Raw genomic sequence first — 13,068 nt, forward strand, 5'->3', positions numbered from 1 at the left:
GTCCCTGGGAGGTAGACATAGCCTCGTGGGGTGCAGCGGGGAGTCAAGGGCTCGGGTGGCGTCCCAATCGTGGGTCCCACGTCCTGGCCAGGCAGCTTTCCGGGGCACCCCCACCACCACCCCGAACTGGCCTGGCCGTGCGTCTGGACATACTGCCGCCTTCCAAGGATCGGTGCCCGGCCCAAGACTCACCGCGCGGCTTCGGCCAAGGCCTCACCTGCCACCGCCAGCACCAGTACCGCTGCCTCAGGCCCCCAAGTCCCACCGCCCGCCTTCCCCGCTGTCCTCTAAGCCGGGCGGGAGGATGGGCGGGCTCACAGCCCTGAAGACCAATCGATAGGCCTAAAACGAAAATAGACTGGCATATGGACCAATAGAAATGAAGGAGAAGTGAAGCTTCGGGACCGGCTTCTCCGGAGGGCGGGGACTGTTCAAATAGACAAACCAGGCGGCCAGTGGCAGGCGAAAGGAGTCTTAGGTCGGCTCGGAAGAACCAATGGTTCGTGAGTTGATGTCAGTCACTTCCACACACACATCCGGTGCATCGCTGCTAGGATTCCCCTGTGCATCGTGCCTGTGGCCGTGCTCGGTGACCCCGCTGAGTGGGAGCGACGTGATCGCCTCAGCCGGAGCGGGTGTTCGCGACTTCTCTTTTGTGAACATCGTAGTAAAAACTTTGGAAAATACTAGTAGCAGAAGTGGAATGTGATAGCGCAGTTTTTTGTTTAAACTCGGGTCGTTTGTTTTAATACACGTGAGAAATTCTCTCAAGATAGGAATCTGGTGAAATAAATCGGGCGTTTTCATTCCGGAACTCTTAGGTAGTCATTAGTAATGATCATGTAAGCGGATCGTTGCTAGGAAAAGAAAAGTTTGTGATTTGTCTAACAGTGTTATTGTAGCATAACCCTTTAGATATTTATACATATCATGTGTGTTTTCCTGGGTGAAAGACGCAACCCAAATATAATCACCAGGGTGTGTGTAATAAAAACAGGCATTTCTGAAAGTGAAACGGCCGTAGTAAGATGTGTTCATACGTTCTGTGGCTGACTGTTTTGTTCATGTGTGGTCATGACTCTAGTGAGATCATCACTCTTTTACATTTCTTTCTCTTTATTTTTTAAAGATTTATTTTTATTGGAAAGGCAAATTTACAGAGAAGGAGATACAAAGAGCCTCTTTTTTGCTGGTTCACTGCCCAAGTGGCCACAGCAGCCAGTGCTGAGCCGATCCAGAGCCAGGAGCCAGGAGCTTCCTCCAGGTCTCCCACACAGGTGGAGCGTCCCAAGGCTTTGGGCTGTCCTCCACTACTGTCCCAGACCACAAGCAGGGAGCTGGATGGGAAGTGGGGCTGCCAGGATTAGAACTGGCACCCAAATGGGATCCTGGCTCTTTCAAGGTGAGGACTTCAGCCGCTAGGCACTGTGCTGCTCCCCCCCCTTTTTTTCTTATTGCAAAATCAGATATACACAGAGGAGGAGAGACAGAGAGGAAGATACTGCATCGTTTAAAGTACCTGATTTTGTGGTGCTATGAGCAGAGCTGCTGCCTGCGACACCAGCATCCCGTATCAGAATCCCGAATGCTCGGCATCTGATCCAGTTTCCTGCTGATGTGCCTGGGAAGGCAAGAGGGTGCTGCCCACCCAGAAGACCCAGATGGAGTTTCTGGCTAACGACCCACCTACCTGGTCCCAGGGAGTATACCAGATCTGCCACTCGGCCTCTCAAACAAAATCTATCTTAAAGACAAAAATAAGTTTAATTTAAAAATAAGTTTACTGGTTTTTACATGTGCAAAAGGCACAGAGAGAAGTCTCTTCCATCCACTGGTTCACTCCCAAATACCAATAACAGCCAGATGCCAGAGCTTCACCCTGGTCTCCCATGTGGAAGGCAGAGATCTACAAACCTACGTGCCACATCCCAGGATGCATATTGGTAGGAAAGTGGGCCCGGAGGCGTGGCCTAGCAGCTAAAAGTCCTCGCCTTGAAAGCCCCGGGATCCCATATGGGTGCCGGTTCTAATCCCGGCACCTCCACTTCCCATCCAGCTCCCTGCTTGTGGCCTGGGAAAGCAGTCGAGGACGGCCCAATGGATTGGGACCCTGCGCCCGCGTGGGAGACCTGGAAGAGGTTCCTGGTTCCCAGCTTCGGATCGGCGCGCATCGGCCCGTTGCGGCTCACTTGGGGAGTGAATCATCGGACGGAAGATCTTCCTCTCTGTCTCTCCTCCTCTGTGTATATCTGGCTGTAATAAAATGAATAAATCTTTAAAAAAAAAAAAAAAGAAAGTGGATAGAAAGTGGACTCCTACAAGCGACTGACATGTGTCAGTTTAATGACAGAACCGCAACATAAATGCATTTTTGCCTAATCATTTCAACTTAGGATGGGTTTATGGAGACACAGAAGCATTTTAACCATGCAGACACCACCTACCAAAAAAACCCCAAAACTCCGGGGGTGTAGGCGCTCACTAAATGCTCTCGCTTGAGTAAACTGATTAAAGTAACTCGGGTCAGTTAAAGTCTCCGGTTAGTCATAAAGCGACAGGTATCGGAGTCGTTCTGACGACACGAAGTGAGATTTGGCAGCGAGGCTGCCGGTAGCTTCGGAGTCACCGAGCCGGGCTAGGGTGCGCCGCCGATTCCGCCCCGGCCCCCGCTCCCAGTCCCGCCCTCCGGCCCTTCCCACGCCATCGGCTGCTGTTTCCGTGCGGACCTCCGGAGGTTAGTGCACAACATGGCGGCCCCCGCGGCCCGCAGGAGGAGGAGGAGGAGGAGGAGGAGGAGGTGGCCGCGGCTCGACTTGGGTGCTACCACGGGGGCCCGAGACGGACACAGGGTTGTCTAAGGGGTCCGAGCGGGCCTCGAGGGGTGCGAAGCACGTTGGTTACTGCCCGCAGACCTCAGATCCCTGCTCCGGGGGGGTTCAGGGGGGTGTGGATCCGAAGGAAGGTCAGGCCGGCCGCCCCACCTCGTGGGACTTCCATGGCGGCCCTGCCGATCGTCGGGGAGAAGATAAGCATCCAGGCAGGAGAGACATCCGCGGCCCCACTGGGCCAGGACTGTGCCGAAGCGGACAGCGCTGCCCCGCGCTCCTGGAGGCACAAGTGCGCGTCCTACGTGCTGGCCCTGAGGCCCTGGAGTTTCAGCGCCTCGCTCACCCCGGTGGCCCTGGGCAGTGCCCTGGCTTACCGCTCGCAAGGCTCCCTGGACCCCAGGCTCCTGGTGGGCTGTGCGGTGGCCGTCCTAGCCGTGCACGGGGCCGGCAACTTGGTGAACACCTACTATGACTTCTCCAAGGGCATCGATCACAAGAAGAGCGATGACAGGACCCTGGTGGACCGCATCTTGGAGCCCCAGGACGTGGTCCGCTTCGGCGTCTGCCTCTACACGCTGGGCTGCGTCTGTGCCGCTGGCCTCTACTGCCTGTCCCCCCTGAGGCTGGAGCACCTGGCTCTCATCTACTTTGGAGGCCTGTCGGGCTCCTTTCTCTACACGGGAGGTAAGAGCTGGGTCTCAGTGGCTTGGGACGTCGTGGGAGTGAAGATGGCTGGTGTGTGGGAACGAGGAAGCCAGCCTTGGAGGGAGGCAGACCAGCAGTGACATGTTCTGGAACTTGGTTGGGTGGGTCTCTCGGGGGAGACAGGATAGTTTTAGGGGCATCTGTTCCACCCTACACCGAGGGGGCTGTTCTGATATTCTGGAAGGAATTTGAGAAACTCCAGGAACAGGAGGCCTTCCACCCAGCAAGGAATGTCACAGATCCACGCTGATTGCAGACTGATCTCTGTCATTCCATCGTCCATCCGCTGGTTCACTCCCCAGATGGCGACAATGGCCAGGCCTGGTTCAGTCTCAAGCCAGGAGTTTCATGCGGGTTTCCTGTGGGGGGGACAGGGTTCCCTCACTTGGGCCGTCTTTCACTGCTTTTCCCAGGCCATGAGCAGGGAGCTGGATGGAAAGTGAAGTGGCCTGGACATCAACTTGCACCCCTATGGGATGTCTGTGTCCTGGGCAACAGATTTACCTGCTGTGCCACCACAAGGGCCCTGACTGGGAAATTCTTGCAGCAATCTGCTGAAGGTAGTGGTGGGCCAGTGGTTATAGACTGAGCCTGGATCGTGTGTCAGGCACCACTCGCAGTGAACGTAACAGGCACAGGTCCCTGCCCTTGTGGGACTCGGCAGGTACTGCCGTGAGGAGAAATAAAGTGAAGACAGTGCTCTTCCACCACACTGGCACTCCTGGTTTGGCCTTTCTCAGGAACCTCCCTCCAGGAGAACGTCCCCGCTGCGGCCCTTCCCACTTCGCCCAGAGGCCACCTTGTCCTTCTAGTTCTTCAGGCCAAGAGTCACAGCCACTGTCCTGGACTCTTCCTTCTTTGTTTCGCACCCTGTTTGTTAGCAAATCCTATTGACTCTTCCTTTCACATACATCCGGCCAACAGTACAGTCGTCTCCCCAACAGCAGGCTCCCTGCACTCAGGGTTTCTGTCGTTGGCAGAACTCCAAGAGCTCTGCGCAATGCCTGGCCCAGTGCCTGGTGTGAAGCCATCAAAGGGGCCCAGCTCAGTAGCCTAGTGGATAGTCCTGATCCCATATGGGTGCCAGTTGTAATCCTGGCTGCTCCACTTCCCATCCAGCTCCCTGCTTGTGGCCTGGGAAAGCAGTGGAGGACAGCCCAAAGCCTTGGGACCCTGCACCCGTGTGGGAGACCTGAAAGAAGATCTGGGATCCTGGCTTCAGATTGGCTCAGCACCGGCCATTGCAGCCACTTGGGAGTGAATCAGTGGACAGAAGATCTTTCTGTATCTCCTTCTCTCTGTATATCTGCCTTTCCCTTTTTTTTTCCTTTTTAAAAAAAAAAAGTTATTTATTTTTATTTGAAAGTCAGATATACAGAGAGGAGGAGAGACAGAGAGGAAGATCTTCCGTCTGATGATTCACTCCCCAAGTGAGCGCAACGGCCGGTGCTGCGCCATCCCAAAGCTGGGAACCTGGAGCCTCTTCCGGGTCTCCCTCGCGGGCGCAGGATCCCAAAGCTTTGGGCCGTCCTCAGCTGCTTTCCCAGGCCACAAGCAGGGAGCTGGGTAGCTGGATGGGAAGTGGAGGTGCCGGGATTAGAACCGGCACCCATATGGGATCCCAGCGGGTTCAAGGTGAGGACTTCAGCCACTAGGCCACGCCGCTGGGCCCTGCCTTTCCCTTTTTTTTTTTTTTTTTTTTAAGATTTTATTATTATTGGAAAGCCGGATATACAGAGAGGAGGAGAGACAGAGAGGAAGATCTTCCACCCGATGTTTCACTCCCCAAGTGAGCCGATCCGATGCAGGGAACCGGGAACCTCTTCCAGGTCTCCCACGTGGGTGCAGGGTCCCAAAGCTTTGGGCCGTCCTCGACTGCTTTCCCAGGCCACAAGCAGGGAGCTGGATGGGAAGTGGAGGTGCCGGGATTAGAACCGGTACCCATATGGGATCCCGGGGCGTTCAAGGTGAGAACTTCAGCCACTAGGCCACACCGCTGGGCCCTGCCTTTCCCTTTTTAAAAAAGAAAAAATCATCAAGGGGGCTGGTGCTTTGACTTACCAAGCTAAGCTTCTGCCTGTGGTGCCAGCATCTGTGAGGGTACTGGTTTAAGTCCCACTGCTCCGCTTCCAGTCCAGCTCCCTGCCAATGACCTGGGAAAGCAGCAGAAGATGCCTCCATGCCTGGAAGAAGCTCCTGGCTCCTGGCTTCGGACTGGCCGAGCTCCCACCCTTGCCGCCATTTGCCGAGTGAACCAGCAGATGAAAGATCTCTCTGTGTGTCTCTCCTTCTCTCTCTCTAAATCTGCCTTTCCAGTGCAAATAAATCAATCAATCAGAGAGCTAGCTCTGTCCTCTGGTTCAGCCCCCAAGCGGCTGCAGCAGCCGGAGCTGAGCTGAGCTGAAGCAGAATCCAGCTCCCTCCAATCTCCCACGTGAGCACAAGGTCTTTGGGCCGTCCTCTGCTGCTGTCCCAGGCCACAGCAGAGCACTGGATGGGAAGCGGAGCAGCCAGGACATGAACCAGCACCCCTTTGGGATCCCAGCACATGCAAGACGAGGATTTAGCCACTAGGCTACCATGCCGGGTCCAAAAATATAAATAAATCTTTAAAAAAAAATTGAGTGAACTAATGTTGAGCAGAGTAATGACATAATCTTTTTTTTTTTTTAATTTTTCATATTGTTTGCATAGTTGAGAAAGTTGCATGCTCATGTTAGCCTCCCATCGGGGTGGGGAAGGTCAAGGTGTGGAAGGAAGTGGATGTGACACATGTTTCCATTCTGTCCTTTTTATTCTGATGGTGTGCTGGCCTGCTCCTTGCTGTCACACTCCATCTGCACCCAGGGATGGAGGACAGTCACTTGGTGAGGCCTTAGAAGCCTGACATGGGGAAGAATGTTCTGAGGGAGTTATTTGAGTAGTTTGATATTCTGAGACATCAGCTTTTTTTGCATCAGGGTTGGGAACATCCTCTCAAGGTCTGATGGCTGACCGCATTCGCCTCGGGGTGCTCACATGGACCCAGACACTTGCTGCACAGCTTGGCCAAACTGCTCTGCTGTCCATCCTCCGATGAGGCGTGCAGTATCCCTGCTGGCCTGGATGAGCTGGCTGCCATGTCCCCCATATGCATCCAGGCGTGCTGTCCACCGCACAGGCTTCAGCAACTGAGAAAGCCCAGTCCCGATACATGCACTCCAAGGTCAGACCTCATATCTTGCAGTTCTCCTTGTGGCTGGGGTTTGAGTCCAGTCATCTAGTTTGAGAGTCCCCCAAGAAACCTTGCCTGGGATGACCTCAGACTTGACTCTTATGTGTGTCACCTAGTTTAGGGTCAGGTTTGGTCTGTTACCTGCACCAGCCAGTGCAAATACAAATATGGGTGGATGCTGCTGCCTGCTCAGTTCTGCGCCCAGCCCCGCTAGCCCAACCCAGCCCAGCCTGCCGCAGTCCCGGTCTTCCCCCACACTGGCAGGTGCCACAGTCTAGTCAAGGTGACCCCCAATAATTCCCACCAGGCTCTCCCCCCGTGAGAGTTTTGCAGTTTTTACATGTGCCAGCTGGCATGTATTATGGTCCAGCCCAGTGCATCCGTATCCCATCTTGCTCTCCTGTACACACTTGGGTCTTTCAGCTTAGCTCAGCTCCCCAACCGGCCCACGTGTATGCCAGCGGGTACTGCCACCTTGATTAGCCTGATGCACCCCCAGCCCTGGCTCTGGTGCTCACCAGTAGGAGCTAGAGCCCAGCAGGGCAATGCTGCAGCTCCCTCACCAGGCTTCCTTCCAGCACCAGAGCTTGCGCCTGCATCACTCCCGAGTGCTTCCCTACCGATCTCGTTCTTACTGTCCCCGTCTCCAGGCAGCCACTGCCCTGATTTCTTTCACATACAATGTTCTCATGAAGAACGTTGTATCCATGGAGCCATCCAGTGTGAACCATTCCTTTACTTATATTTGTGTCTTTACGTATTTCGGTATACACTTGAACGCCTGGTATATTTTACTCTTCTTGGAAGGCAGAGTGATAGAGAGCTCTTTCACCTACTAGTTCACTTCCCAAATGTCCCCCCGACTGGAAGCGGAGAACTCCCCCGGGTCTCCCACGCACTTGGGCTGTCGTCTGCTGCCTCCCAGATGCATTAGCAGGCAGCAGGGATGGGAGCAGGGTGTCCTGATCCTGAGGCTGCAGCGTGTGTGTAGCTTGGTGAGATCCGGAGGTTCCCCAGGCATGTGGACCCACTCCCTTAGGGACCATCTTCAACTCCTTCAGACTACTCTTCCAGGCTCAGAGTGGGAGGTTTCCTGACCCTGCTCCAAGGGGCTTGTTACTGGTGCGGTGTGTTCAGTGCCGCTGTGTCCTAGGCTTGGGGGCCAGGCAGCAGGCTGCACCCCCACGGGGCTTCCCAGGAAAGACAGCTGTCATCGGAAGTGAGACGCAGTGTGCCTCAGAGGAAAGCTCTTTGAATGGGCTTGAAGAGGGAGTCAGACAGGTGGAGCGGGGTGTCTGAAAGTCCCCCAGGAACTGAGAGATGTGACTGGAGACAGCAAAGGAGCTCAGGATGAGGCACAGAGAAGTGGGGCCCGAGGTGGCCAGGTTGGAGAGCGGGGACTTTTTTCCCCCGAAGATTTACTTATATTTGAAAGTCAGATACAGAGAAAGAGAGAGAGAGAGAGAGAGATCTTCCTTCTGGTGATTCACTCCCCACATGGATGCAGGGTTCAGAAGGCTTGGCTCATCTGCTGCTGCTTTCCCAGGCCATTAGCAGAGAGCTGGATTGGGAGTGGAGCAGCTGGGACTCGAACCAGCACCCATATGGGATGCCAACACCACAGGCAGAAGCTTAGCCTATGGTACCATGGTGCTGGCCCAGTATCACTCTGACTACAAGGGCAGGGGAGGCTGTGAAAAGACTGGAAGTTGCTAGAATGGTGTTGCAATAATCCAGGCCCGACTGGGGAGGGAAGAGGGGAGGATGAGATGTGCTGTGGAGGGAGAGGACAAGCGGGTTCGGGAGAAGCGGGTAGACGGGCCTTCAGTCACCAGCAGACGGGAGCAGGAGCTAGCGTGGTGGGACTACCATTTTCATTTCCTCCTTGTTTCACTTGTGTGGGCTGAGGTTTCTTTACGCAGACTACTGGGGCTCCTGCAGTTTCACTGATTCACTGCAGGTTTTAGAAACTGGACTAGGCCTGCATGTACTTAGGGAACAGAGACCCTGGGCAGGCGCTCCAGTGTGGTCTTGCTGGGAGGTGGTGAAGGGTGAATGGTACCTGGCAACCTGGTGGTGAGACCTATTCAGCCCTTCCCCAGCCCCTCCACTGAGCTCTGGGCAGCGGGAGTGCAGTGAGTGGTCTTGCTGCAGACCTGTCCTGGGGTATGGACGAGGGCAGACTTGCACTTGAACCTGAACAGGTAAACCCAGCACTTCCCTGGGTGCTCTCCAGCTGTGCATGGAAGACAACACCAGATTTTGCTCTGGGGCGGAGGGAGCCACAGGAACACCCACCCTCCCTGTCCGACTCGCTGTGCCCAACATCTTGGCTGATCGCAACCCCTCCGTCCCTGGCCCCTGATCTCATGCCCGCTCTCTGGGTTTTCTGGCCATAGGAATTGGATTCAAGTACGTGGCTCTGGGAGACCTCGTCATCCTCATCACCTTTGGCCCGCTGGCCGTGGTGTTCGCCTACGCTGTCCAGGTGGGGTCCTTGGCCATCTTCCCGCTGGTCTATGCCATCCCCTTGGCCCTCAGCACCGAGGCCATCCTCCATTCCAACAACACCAGGGACATGGAGTCCGACCGGGCTGCCGGCATCGTCACGCTGGCCATCCTCATCGGCCCCACCCTCTCCTACGTGCTCTACACGGCGCTGCTCTTCCTGCCTTACCTGGTCTTCAGCCTGCTGGCCACGCGCTACAGCATCAGCCTGGCGCTGCCCCTGCTCACCATTCCGCTGGCCTTTTCCCTCGAGAGGCAGTTCCGCAGCCAGGCCTTCAACAAGTTGCCCCAGCGGACAGCCAAGCTCAACCTCCTGCTGGGGCTCTTCTATGTCTTTGGGATCATCCTGGCACCAGCGGGCAGTCTGCCCAAGCTCTGAAGGGACCAGCAGCTCCCCCCGCCACGACGCATTCACCTTCCTTAATACTGAAGTCCAGTAATCACAAGAGGAGTGTGATTTGGCAGTGAGAACGTTTTTAAACTGTTATTATGTTGTTAAACATAATGCGCTGGGCTTTGGTCTGCTTTTGTGTTTCCATTTTTTTAGGCAGTCTTGAAGCCACCCTTGAAATCAGACTGCGGTCCTTGTTTTATTTGTCATATCCACTAGAGGGTGCTGTCGTGTCGCTTTACAGTAAAGCCCATGGAGTTCCCCTTTGCTCCAGACAGCGCACCCCGCACCCCGAGACTCTGCGAAGGCACTGCTGTCCTGAGGTCTCGGTCACTCCACCTGGTCTCGCGGGCATGGTCGTGATTGGCACGAGCCCTCATGACGGCCTCTGGGGCTCCCGGCTCTTTGAGTCAGTTGTGATCACCCCCTGTGTGTCGTCATCCCCGTCCCCGCTCCCCGTTTGTCCTTTGTCTCGTCTTTCGTGCATCCACCGTCAGGGTGGAGGAGCTGTGACTGATCGCCCTGCAGCGTGACACTCTAGTGAGGACAGGGAGGAAAGACACCCACCTGGGAGGCAGCCCCAGAGGTCACTCCACTTCTGGACAGCAGGCTAGCTGCAAGCACCAGCAGCGTTCTCAATACCTGTCAGGAGCCCCAGATGTGAAACACCCCACCAAGGGCTCGGCCCTCCCCTTCTGCTCCCTGGGCCCGGGTTATCACTTGGGTTTTCTGTCCATAGAGCCAGGCTGCCCAGGCAGCAGGTGACAGGCAGGGGCACAGTGATGCCCGAGCCAGTGGACACAGTGAATGGAGTCCGGGCCACAGGCAGCCTGAGCACCGAGCCCTGCCAGGAAAGGGGCTGAAGACAGATGTGAAGTCCTGACCCCCCCAACCCACCAGCCCCGTCTTCCTCAGCTGCCATTGCCTCATGCAGAAGTAGCTGAGGGCCTTCCAGGGGTCACGCCCAGCATGGGTGTCCCGTGGACGTGGAGCTGCCTGTCGCTGCCCTGCCTGCAAAGTGTCCGCTCTGCTCGCACAGGCCAGTGGCTTCTGGTCAAGCCCAGGATGGGGCGGAGCCATCATCGGGGAGCTTTTCTAACGTGCTGCTGCTGGTTTTTTTTTTTTAGATGTATTTATTTTTATTGGAAAGTCAGATTAGATTTACACAGACAAGGAGAGGCAGAGAAAAAGATCTCCCATCTGCTGGTTCATTTCCCAGGAGGCTGCAACGGCTGGGGCTGAACTGAAGCCAAAAGCTTTATCCAGGTCTCCCACGTGGGTACAGGGTCCCAAGGCTTTGGACCATCCTCTCCTGCTTTCCCAGGCCACGAGCAGGGAGCTGGATGGGAAGTGGAGCTGCCAGGACACTAACCGGTGCCCTCGCGGGAACCCAGCGGACGCAAGGCGAGAGTTTAGCTATTGAGCCATTGTGCCAGACCCTGATGTGCTTCTAGCCATCCGGTCTGCAAAAGCTGAGTAAGGAATGTATTCCCTCAGATGTAGCTCCTTGAGCTGCAGCATCCTTAGCAAAGCGTGGTTGGAAGTCACAGAAGCCGCTCTGCAGTCTGCCAGAGCCCAGCTCCTGCAGCAGAAGAGCCTGCCCTGCCTACCGGCACCGCGTGTGCTCACTGGGTCCTGCTCTAAGCGCTGTTCTCATGGGGCCTCTCCAGACGAGAAGACCCAGGGCTGGGCATCCACAGACCTGGCCGCTCTTGTCAGGGGGCAGCACGCACGGGGGCAGATTGTAACTGTGTTTTAATATATTAGATGTTCCCAGAACGCCAAATTTGGTTCCAGGTTTTATAGACAAATCACCATAATTTGTATTATGTTTTCTGATTCCATGAAGGTTCTCTTTAGATTTATGAATAAAAAAAAAAATGTGGCTAAACTGTCCATCATTGGTCTGGTTCCTAGTTCTTTGTTGTCCTGTTTCTCTTGTTGGATTGTGAGCTTTGACTCATGCCTGTCAATCAGCTCAGTGTAGGACGCTGGCACAATTGGGGTGGTGGGGACAGCCAATTCTTGTGGTGAGTTTGGGCAGATTTAATGAGCTTTTATTTTTTCTTTAAGTTTTCTTCTCCCAAACTGAGCGACAAAGCGAACTTCCATCCACTGGTTCACTCCCCAAGTGACCTCCCAGGAACTAGAACTTCATCCTGGTCTTGTCACATGATTGTCAGGGCCCCAGGACTTGGCCCATCTTCAGCTGCTTTCCCAGGTGCATTAGCAGGGAGCTGGGTGGGAAGCAGGGCTGCCAGCTGGGCCAGTGCTGCTGCTTGAGATGCTGGCATTGCAGGCTGCAGCCACCTGCTGTGTCACGCAAATCCCTCTGATGGCCTTTCGGAAAAAGCAGTGGGGACCGCTCAGGTTTGCCAAGAGCAGGCAGGCCAGCTTAGCCCCATCTCCGGTCCTTGCCTGTTCCCATTTTGCTTTGTTCTTGATGGGCTCACCGTGCTGACGGATGGAGAACGTGTGATATGTGGAGCACGTTCAGGTTTCAGCGAGACATTCGACAATGTGTCCTCATGAACAGGGCAGTTAGGTGGCAGGGAAGTTCCCGGGAGGCTGAGCGAGCTGTGGGAGACAGCGACAGTGGCAAGGGGCCTTCAGGGACCCATGCCAGCCCTGCCCTCTGCCCAACTGGGTTCGGCACCTGTGATTAGTGGCTGGAACACAGCAGCACCTGAATCTTGGAGGAGAAAGAGCTTATAACACGTCTGGCAACTGAGATGCTTATAAATCAGGAGCGTGCTTTGACGTGATTAGCATGAGTGAGTATCAAGCAGGGTCCTTGGGAGCCCCGAATCAGCAGCTTGATGCTGGGAAGGGGAGGTCCCTGGTGAGGGAGCTCTCCCTGGGTGTGAATTTTATCAGTCTGAGCACACACCACATGCCTTTATTTCTTTGAGTAAAACATTGGGCTCCGCAGTGAGAGAAGTGGAGATTGAGCCTTCCTCACCTGGGGGCCCCTCCCACATTTCGGTGATCTCCCAGTCCCCTTCTGTGGGCCCAGAGGCCTGGGAATTTGGCTGGGCTCTTTTTGTGGTTGGCTGTAAGGTCATTTCTTTCTGTGGAGGTTTGGGTTGGACTCTGGAGGCTGCACTTGCCTTGGCACTGCTGCGTGCAGAGCGTTCAGAAACCTGCCAACAGGAACCATGGGCCTGTGGGGCACCACTCCGGCTTCCCAGTCTCAGTGAACTAGTCGCCCCTTGATCTTCCTCCCTGCCGTGCCACCCCACCCGCTTGCCACTTACCCTGCTCAGAGCAGTGGGAGTCCCACCTGGTACGGGCCTCTTCTGGGGTCGGGCGTTACACCATGCGCCTCTCACACCCATGTTAAACCCAAAGCTCGGCTGAGCCAGTGAGGAATGAGCCCCCTCGTCCCTGAATGTCACTGCGATCTAGGTGGAAGGCGTGGG

General features: G+C 55.3%; 2 protein-coding genes across 4 annotated transcripts in view; one reads left to right on the forward strand and one right to left on the reverse strand.

Annotated features, from left to right (window-relative positions):
- The window catches only part of MTOR (mechanistic target of rapamycin kinase), a 136,825-nt gene extending 136,407 nt beyond the window's left edge, over positions 1-418 (reverse strand). Inside the window, exon 1 of one of the 3 annotated variants that reach the window (XM_058675171.1) lies at positions 193-418. The gene's annotated coding sequence lies outside the window, so the exon portion shown is untranslated. The remainder of the gene's footprint in view (positions 1-192) is intronic. The other 2 variants (XM_058675160.1, XM_058675165.1) reach the window with 2 other exon arrangements.
- Positions 419-2,780: 2,362 nt separating this feature from the next.
- On the forward strand, positions 2,781-9,813 carry UBIAD1 (UbiA prenyltransferase domain containing 1). The gene is made up of 2 exons (XM_004596050.2): positions 2,781-3,512; positions 9,147-9,813. Exons 1-2 carry the CDS (start codon positions 2,996-2,998, stop codon positions 9,632-9,634), a joined length of 1,005 nt encoding a protein of 334 aa, XP_004596107.2. The 5' UTR covers positions 2,781-2,995; the 3' UTR covers positions 9,635-9,813.
- The last annotated feature ends 3,255 nt before the right edge of the window (positions 9,814-13,068 follow it).

This window comes from Ochotona princeps, chromosome 2 (genome assembly GCF_030435755.1).
Source record: "Ochotona princeps isolate mOchPri1 chromosome 2, mOchPri1.hap1, whole genome shotgun sequence".
NCBI classification, from domain to species: Eukaryota; Metazoa; Chordata; class Mammalia; order Lagomorpha; family Ochotonidae; genus Ochotona; species Ochotona princeps.